The sequence below is a fragment of the Triticum dicoccoides genome, chromosome 6A (assembly GCF_002162155.2).
Source record: "Triticum dicoccoides isolate Atlit2015 ecotype Zavitan chromosome 6A, WEW_v2.0, whole genome shotgun sequence".
Lineage (NCBI taxonomy): Eukaryota > Viridiplantae > Streptophyta > Magnoliopsida > Poales > Poaceae > Triticum > Triticum dicoccoides.
In genome coordinates, this window is record NC_041390.1 from 574,904,967 (window position 1) to 574,914,144 (window position 9,178).

A 9,178-nucleotide genomic window follows, 5' to 3' on the forward strand; every position below is an offset into this window, starting at 1 on the left:
TTGTATAATTAAAATAGTTTATGAATTTAATTTTAAAAATTATTAGTATTATAATAATAATAATAATAATATTTTTATTATTCATAAATATTATTTGGAAATAATACATGAACAATTTTTTATGATCCATGAATTTCTAAAATAACACGAATAGGTTTAACGATACAACATTTTTTTAATTATGAATATTTCTAAAAGATGCACATTTTTTGAATTATGAATATTTTAAAAATTATTTCTGTTATTTTTATACAAACATTTTTATAATTTATAAGTATTATTTAAGAATAATACATGAACAATATTTGAAAGTTATCTTATTATTGGCATTATAATTTACATACCGTCTACAAATTTTTGTAAAAATAAACAAATGCAAAATAGGTCGCGTGGACCGCAGACCATTTCTGCTCCATGAGTGTTTCTGTTTTTGTACATTAAATGTAGTTATCCATAATGGTTCTGTACATACATGTGGTGCAGTGGCTGGGACGTGTATTGTTCTAGCATTAGGTCGAGGGTTTGAGACCTGGTCGTCATACTTTTTTTGGATAAATTATCGCTCATCCTGAGAGTTAGGTCCCATCGGTGGTTGACTTTTTTTTGCACAAAAAGAAAAAGAAGCAAGGGTTTTGTGCAATAACGCGTCCATGTGTTATTGACAGTGGCCCGTGCCATGCTGGTGTAGATGGATACGCCCGCGTACGGGGAGGGTGACTGTATTTGAACGGTCTCACAAGTTTAGTGACTACAAACACGTATTTTGCAACTTTGTGCACCAAAGTAACCATTGCGTGCAAGTTCTATGACCCGTGGTGTATTTACCTCGATATCTAAGTATCTTGGAAAAGTTAAACAACAAGCTAACAGCATGAGTTTAAGTGAGCAAAGCATAGTTTGTGTAACCACTTATGTATCATCGAATAAACTACTAACTTGATATATACTCTAGGTGCGGAGGTGCTTACTGAGATTAAAAATTATGATCAAGTGAAGGCGATGATTACAATCCCCAGGCTTGAAGCTGATGTCAGAACCAGAGTCTATAAATACGGCCGGTCACAAACTGAGCAATACACACTACTCAAGTACCACATTAGCAGCAGCTGGTTGTCCAATTAGGCACCAATAACTAGTTGCGGCAGTAACTAGCTAGAAAGAGGCACGGCAACGGTGGTCGCCGCCGTTGGCGCAAGAATGCCGGTGTCGGTGCTGGTTCTCGTGGCATTGGTCGTGGTCTGCCTGTCCGCCAACGGGGCGGCGGCGCAGAAGGCGAGCGGCGTGGCGGCGACGTACAACCTTTACAACCCAGAGAAGATCAACTGGGACCTGCGCGTGGCCAGCGTCTACTGCGCGACGTGGTACGCCGACAAGCCGCTGGCGTGGCGGCAGAGGTATGGCTGGACGGCGTTCTGCGGCCCCGCCGGCGCGCACGGCCGGCCGTCCTGCGGTCGCTGCCTCAAGGTACGTACTCATATGCTTGCCGATCTCCGTCCATGGATGGTTTGCATGAGAAAATGGTTAGCTTTATTATGGATCGCGTGTTGTTTGATCGGTGGGACACTGTCGCCAGGTGACGAACAGGGCGACGGGGGCGAGGACGGTGGCGAGGGTGGTGGACCAGTGCGACAACGGCGGGCTCGACCTTGACGTCACCGTGTTCCGGCAGATCGACACCGACGGAGGCGGCGTGGCCAACGGCCACCTCCTCGTCGACTACGAGTTCGTCGGCTGCCAAGACTGATCGTTCTCGAGATGACCGCATGCTACACATAATTATGCTCGTTGCACCGAATAAGTATGCATGGAGATAAGTAGCCCCTGCAAGAATAAAACGCAACCAAAATCAGTAGTATGTCGGCTTCGAGGCCTGCAGCACATGTTGTTTTCCGATTCTGAATAGTATCTCTTTTCATGTAACTCACAAATCATGGCAAGTAAATTATATTATATCACATTGACAAGACATGTAACTTGCTAAGTTGCTATTGGCTTACTACGCAATTTTCAAATAGTTAAATTTATATTGCAAAAAACATCGTGACATGTGCGCTAAGACCGATTACATACTACTAGTGCGGTAGACGCGCTCCATGGCACCAATTGCCATTCGGTTTTACACTTAGGATGGATAACTTCGTAACGAAATTCTTGTATTTTTGCCCCCAAAATGAAAATCTTATATTCAGCAACTGGGGGGCACCTTTATTGTGGGATTATTGAATTTTGGTTGAGAAAAATCAAAACAAAGCTAGCAAATGATGAGGATACAACCAACCTGTGGCAATCCATGCGCTTATGCCAAATGGTGCAAGGAGATCTACTTCCAGCAAGGATGGCCGTTCTTCGGGGATTGGATTGAAAAAAGAATGAATGATAAATAGTGAAGCCTATTCGAATAGCACAAACCGACAGCAAACATCTATAGATATGAAAGCCTCAATTTGAATTCCAAGTCAACAACACTCATGACCTACGACCTACTCGTTAAGTCCAACCGGTCCCCTCATTTCAAAAGAGAAGATACAATGTAGATTTCAGTCCCAAATCCTAAGAGATGGAGGACTTCAAACGCTCCACGGAAGAGGATGCACATAATCCAAATGCATCCACCTTTTGGACCCTCCCAAATCCTAAGAGATGGAAGACTTCAAACGCTCCACGGAAGAGGATGCACATAATCCAAATGCATCCACCTTTTGGACCCTCCTAGTCCATGCAACCTTAAGGGTACCAATTTTCTTATGTTTGCAACGTGGGCAATTGGGCATAAATATTCTAATGGTTCAGTATTAACTATGTCAAATATATATCTTTGGTATGATGGACATGCACATTAGATAAAACATAACCAACTTTTTGTACCGCTAAATAGCTCTTGTCTTCCTCCACCCACTATTTTCGTCTCCCAAATCCAAGCAACTGCTGTGAAACCCAATGATTGAATTTCGATAAAGCACCCTCTGTAAAAAAAATAGAACTAAATTCCATCATATATAATTCAAATCAAACCAATTCAGCGAACAAGTTAAAAGATGAACAGCATAGACATCAAGTATACTACTTATACAGTTATAGAACTAGACGTTATGTGTCTAGTCCAATGCCATCACAAATCAAGTAGTGGTTACTAGTTAAGATTTGTGAGCAATGCGAAGGTCGCATCTTGGATTTTTGAGTTTCTTCTCTTGAGGGCTCCTTTCTCCTTGTTTCTTTTGCTCCCTTGAGCTCTTCCTTCCTACTCAATAGTTAAATTTTAGTACCACATTAACAAGGCAAATTTTAGTACAACAGTGTGAAATTTTAGTAGCAAGGTAATTTTAGTACAACAAGGTAAATTGTACTACAACAATTCAGGGTAAATTTTAATACAAGAAGTCTGAGTATCTTGACAAAAAATCTGTAGGAATCAAAATTCGGTTCAAGGGGATATTTCAATGGCTCCCATGCCACTGCAACTTTATTCAGTAGTTTAGAACTTCAGATTAAAGACAATATACAAATAGTCTGCATTGTTCTTGTTCTATCGTTTAGTGATCGAGCAAATGATTAAGTAAATATGCTAATAATAGTTCATCCAATGTCTGCACCCTCCTTTCTATTACATGTATATTTTTCTACAAAGGATAATATATTAATATCAAGATATATCAATTACATCCGACCTCTGTAAGAACATAATATCAAGACCAAATTGAAACACCAAGTATGCACACAACCAAAAAGAATTAAAAGAACAAGACGGGGAAACAAAGCTGACACAACCAACAACTCACAGCAGATAAGCAGGAACCTCACCCATCGTCCTTGAAAGCACATGAACTACAAGAAAGGTTCTCCAAAGGCAACATCTCTAGGAATGAGACGATGTGTACGCACCGACGTCGTCGGATCCAATCACTGAGGGTGAGATCCGAGTTTTCATTCCGAAGAGAACGTCTCAGCAGACTCCAAAGCAATGCCTTTAACAAGGACACAATACATAAACATCGCCATTGTGAGGTGCAACCATGGAAGGTCAGACTTGGGGTTTTAACCACGGAGCTCAAAATCAGGTGCTCAAAAGGCACCACCAAGTCAAAGTGACCGTGTTGCCGTCGCCCCTTTAAAGAAACGATGTTTCACGGAGGGGTACACACACACACACCTGGTCACGGGGAAATGAAATCAACAGTTCCATGGTACACATTCCTGGAGGCAGCAACTTGTGTGATCCCTGATGTGGACATCACCACGCGCCCAAATCCATGCTTGCGAACATTGAACTATTGCAGAACACGGAGAGATGAACGATCATCGGCAGCTTCAACTCATGCGCACTTGCTCGAGAGCCATTGTGGTAGAAGCCGCCGCCGACAACATGCCAAGACATGTTGTAAACTACGTGGCCTTCACAGGCGATAGTTGCCTCGCCCCGCCCTATCAATGCACCACTTCGTGTCGCTGTCATCGCTGCGACATTGCCGCTGCCACAGCTAACTAGACCACCGACCAACCCCCAATGGTCGCCGACTACATCTAAGGTGCCGAAGTCCATCCACGCAATCTGATGCTACCCATGCAGCACTGTGGCATGACCATCTCCTAGAGTGCTAGTGGTCGTCACTCTGTCGACCAAGCTCCATCGCACACGGCACGCCGTTCGGGGCCACCATGCCATTCGAGTGAACCTCCTTTCCAAAGCTATCATTTGTGGAGAGAGAGAAAACAAGTAAGGTAACTTTGGTACTAAGACATAAGTTAAAAAATAAACTAAAACTCTGATAAGGGCATTTCTAACCGGTCCCCTAAAAGTTAACGTGGTATATATATCTTAGTGGAGTATATATACTCCACAAAAAATTTGCCGTACCTAGCTGATCCCCAAAGTTAGTGGAGAGTAAAACTAAATTTTCACAAATTCAATCAAATTTTAACCGAAAGATAATGCATTTAAACATAAAGTTCAACATAGAAAGTCTTCGCAACCAAACATCAAATATAAATTTAAACTAGAACTAAACTTAAACTAAATTCCCCGAAGTGGAGGTCGAGCCAGTCCTTCCGGGTGAGACCACCCTCTGAGCTGGGTCCGGGCCAGTGCCGTCATCGATGTCGTTGGGGAAGATGCTCCACCACTCCTCGACATCGATCTCGTCCTAGCCGCCAACCTCGCCGCCCGCATTGCCACCCTCCTCGTTATCGCCGCTCTCGACGTCGAAGATGCTCGTCGTCAAAGATGACGATAACTTCGGCATCATTGACGGCGAATATCGCATGCTCCGCGTCCACAACCTCCGAGTACTTCCGGCGAAGCTCATCCATGTAGGCCTCGGCGGCGGCCTCGGCCTCGAGGCGCTCCCTTGCCTCTCGGTCCTCCCGCGCCATTCCAGCGCTCATCACCCCTGACTCCAGCGGGACGAGGTGGACTGGAGCTGTGCCAAAGGGAAAGTTGAGCTTCACGTTGCGGCCGTGGAACCGGACCTGCCACCGGTCGTATTCCATGGCCGCGAGCTTGGCCGTGTGGAAAGAGCCGACCCACTTCCGCTTGTGGGTCTCGCAGTCGGTGATTTCCGCCACCCACGTCTCCCACGGCCGTTGCCGGATGTCGAGGTAGGTCCTCGTCGGCAGCCATGGTGGAGGGAGGTCCGGGAAATCCTCAAACCAGAGGAGGGGCGCGGCGGCGGGCGGATCGGCTGAGCAGCGGCGGCTCGAGGAAGCGGCCGTGGACGAGGACCCGTGGGTGTGGCTGCGCAGATCCACACTGTGGATCGACGGAGGGGACCGGCAGCCACCACGTCCAGCCATCGAGAGGAGAGGGGGCGGCGGATCGGGGCAGGGGACGCGCCGGCGACGAGGCGAGGGGGAGAAGAGGAGGCGGAGGAGATGAAGAGAAAGGGGCAGATTTTTTACTCGGCCCCGCGAGCCGGAGTAAATATAAGGAGATGAATAGGGATGGAGTAAAAAAATTACACTACTAACCGTTATAAGGGATCGGCTAGGTGCGGTTTAGAGGAGAAAAAAAATCAAATTTACTCCCTTACAGCTGGATAAAGGATTGGTTAGAAATGCCCTAATGAAGGTAACATGGCTTACAATGAGCCTATTTCGTCCTATCTTTCACTTGGTGGCGTAACTTATGTCATGCTTTGATTAGATGTTGGACATTGACGGTCAAATTTGTTAAGATTACCGTGTCATATTTACTTGCATATGCGGTTGATATGTGATCCAAAGGACCAGCGTGTATTACCTAGCTGATACGGACTGGCAGCTCAACTCTTATATTTTCTTTTGAGAGTTACTCAACTCTTATAGTAACCACATTTGGTTCATCTCTCTCAGGCTTATCACTCCTTGTTATCAGCGATAATGTCAGAAGAAAACTACATGTGGGAAGCTTTTATTGGCTAGCTATCCATGCAAATAGGCAAATAACCGCAGGTTAATCTCAGAACTAGTACAATTTAATACTAACGAACACCTGCAAAAATAACAGAAAGAGAGAGGGTGACGCGAACAGTGACTACAAAATCCTAGCATAAAATCTTTGAAATGCAATTATCCCATAAGCAACTTGGAATTGGCAACGGGTCTCACAAACAACCAAAGCAAGGGTTTGGCATTCACATATCATTGTCAGATACAATCATCCTTGTTGAAACATAACGAGAAAAGGATCATTCAGAAAGCTGACACAATAATTACAAAAACATCTATATTCGGTTCCTTCATCCTCTAAAAACAGTTTTGATAATGACGTGGTGGCTTGTTCACACAGGTGGAAGCAACAAAAAATTATTGATACTAAGGGTTACGAGATGCACTCCAATACCTCGAGTCCTCAAGTATCAGTTTGTCATAGAAGCTCCTTTTTTTACGGTAATGCTATCTGACGAGCGAAGCCGATACTTCAAGAACAAAGTAACTATTTTGTTGGAATTTAGAATAGACAAGTCTATTGATGCAATAACATATGGAAAGTCATTTACGACGGTTTCATGATTTCCCTTAACACCACGATACATGATAAATTACTTGTTCATTATGATAGTGCAATTAGCGCCTTTCATTAAACTCCGGCCAGTGACTGTCATCGTTCATTTGCACGAAATTACGACACAGCTCGATAGCTCAACTCTAAGATATATGATGTAGAATAACAACGCCATGATTGAAGATTGCACACACTAAGAAATAAAACTACAACATCAGCATTGTGAAATCGCATTGAAATGTAAATTAATATAGTTTATCAGTTGCTCATTATTCTTTCCCCTGGTAAAAGCCATTTGACAGACACAAATGATATTTACAAGAACATAAGGTGAATTAGCTGCCAATGAAAGAAACAGAGAGGCTGATGTCACCTCTGAGTACAAATTATTGGCATAAAAATCTTTGAAGCACAACGTGTCCAATGAGAAGCTTGGAGTTGACAAAGCTCTCACAAACAACAAGGCAAATATTTGGCACACTCACATCATTGAAGCAACATAAGAAGAAATAGCTACATATCTAAATATCTTGGGAAGCTAAACAACAAGCTCACAGCAAGAGTTTAAGTGACCAAGGCATAGTTTGTGTAACCTCTTATGCCTCATTGAATAAACTACTAACTTGATACCTATACTCCAGGTGCTTACTGTGATTGAAAATTATGATTAAGGGAAGGCGATGATTACAATCGTCCTGCTTGAAGCTGGTGTCAGAATCAGGGTCTATAAATATGGCCAGTCACAACTGAGCAATACACTACTACTCATTAGCAGCAGCTGATTGGCCAATTAGGCGCTAATAACTAGCAAGAAAGAGGCATGGCAACGGAGGTCGCTGCCGCTGGCGCAAGAATGCCGGTGCCGGTGCTGGTTCTCGTGGCATTGGTCGTGGCCTGCCTGTCCGCCAATGGCGCGGCGGCGCAGCAGGCGAGCGACGTGGCGGCAACGTACAACCTGTACAACCCAGAGAAGATCAACTGGGACCTGCGAGTCGCCAGCGTCTTCTGCGCGACGTGGGACGCCGACATGCCGCTGGTGTGGCGGCAGAGGTACGGCTGGACGGCGTTCTGCGGCCCCGCCGGCGCGCACGGCCAGCCGTCCTGCGGCCGCTGCCTCCAGGTACGTAATCATACGCGTCCCTATCTCCGTCGATGGATGATCCGCATAAAGAAATGTGCATCTTGCTATGGATCGCGCGTTGTTTGATCGGCGGGACACTGTCATGTCATCAGGTGACGAACAGGGCGACGGGGGCGCGGACGGTGGCGAGGGTGGTGGACCAGTGCGACAACGGCGGGCTCGATCTTGACGTCGCCGTGTTCCGGCAGATCGACACCGACGGAGGCGGCGTGGCCAACGGCCACCTCGTCGTCGACTACGAGTTCGTCGGCTGCCAGGACTGATCACGCACGGGATCACCGCATGCTGCTGCATATGCCTACGATCGTTGCGGCGAATAAATATGCATGGGAAATCAGTAGTACCGGCAAGAATAAAACGCAACCGAAATCAATATCGGCTTCGATGTCCGATCGAGGCATGCAGCGCATGTTGTCTTCCGATTCTGAATATCTCGTTATGTAACTCGGAATCCATGGTCGAAATGACAGATTTTATGTCTCAGCGTCAAGCCACGTAATCTGGCTACTTGTTGTTGGTTTATCGAGCAATTTTCAAATAATTTCAACTCATAAAATCATTTCTAACCGGTCCCTTAAATTTAGGCCCTCGAACGGGTCCTCAAACCTTAACTCCTCAAAATGTAGGAGTTAAAAACGGTCCCTTAAATTTAACTTACAAAAAAAAATCTCACAACTTCATCTCAAAATAGAACTGCTGGATTCAAACACAAAGGTAGCACAATCCGATACACTGCATAACATAAACATAAACTACTCAGTTCAAATTTAAACTAAATAAAACTAATCTTCTCCAGCCATGATTTTCTCCCAATCCACTTCACCCATGCCAGAGCCGAAGTCGGAGTCGCTAGATGAAAGATCGATCACTTGCGGTCAGGCCTCATCATCGACCTCCCCACCGGACAGCACAGCCTCATCGGTTGTCTTCTTGTAGAGCTCGTAGACCCTGAGCTCCTCGGCGACGAGCTCTGGATGTTTCACTCGGAGCGAGACCATGTACACCTCATCGATGCGCGGGGCCTCGATTTGCTCGAAGGCCTCCCGATTCTCCCGCACCTC

At 45.2% G+C, this 9,178-nt stretch overlaps 2 protein-coding genes across 2 annotated transcripts; both read left to right on the top strand.

Annotated features, from left to right (window-relative positions):
• Positions 1 to 1,197: 1,197 nt before the first annotated feature.
• On the top strand, positions 1,198 to 1,744 carry LOC119314351 (pathogenesis-related protein PR-4-like). Its single transcript, XM_037589079.1, has 2 exons — positions 1,198 to 1,464; positions 1,574 to 1,744. The coding sequence occupies exons 1-2, from the start codon at positions 1,198 to 1,200 to the stop codon at positions 1,742 to 1,744; spliced, it is 438 nt and encodes a 145-aa protein (XP_037444976.1).
• A 6,052-nt stretch (positions 1,745 to 7,796) lies between these two features.
• LOC119314407 (pathogenesis-related protein PR-4-like) lies at positions 7,797 to 8,380 on the top strand. Its single transcript, XM_037589120.1, has 2 exons — positions 7,797 to 8,096; positions 8,210 to 8,380. The coding sequence occupies exons 1-2, from the start codon at positions 7,797 to 7,799 to the stop codon at positions 8,378 to 8,380; spliced, it is 471 nt and encodes a 156-aa protein (XP_037445017.1).
• Positions 8,381 to 9,178: the final 798 nt, after the last annotated feature.

What these genes read in the sequence shown, in the direction of transcription:
- LOC119314351 (XM_037589079.1), top strand. Translation starts at nt 1,198, where the DNA reads ATGCCGGTGTCGGTGCTGGTTCTCGTGGCATTGGTCGTGGTCTGCCTG. An exon ending in CCTGCGGTCGCTGCCTCAAG is followed by an intron (nt 1,465 to 1,573) that starts GTACGTACTCAT and finishes CACTGTCGCCAG; the next exon opens with GTGACGAACAGGGCGACGGG.
- LOC119314407 (XM_037589120.1), top strand. Translation starts at nt 7,797, where the DNA reads ATGGCAACGGAGGTCGCTGCCGCTGGCGCAAGAATGCCGGTGCCGGTG. An exon ending in CCTGCGGCCGCTGCCTCCAG is followed by an intron (nt 8,097 to 8,209) that starts GTACGTAATCAT and finishes TCATGTCATCAG; the next exon opens with GTGACGAACAGGGCGACGGG.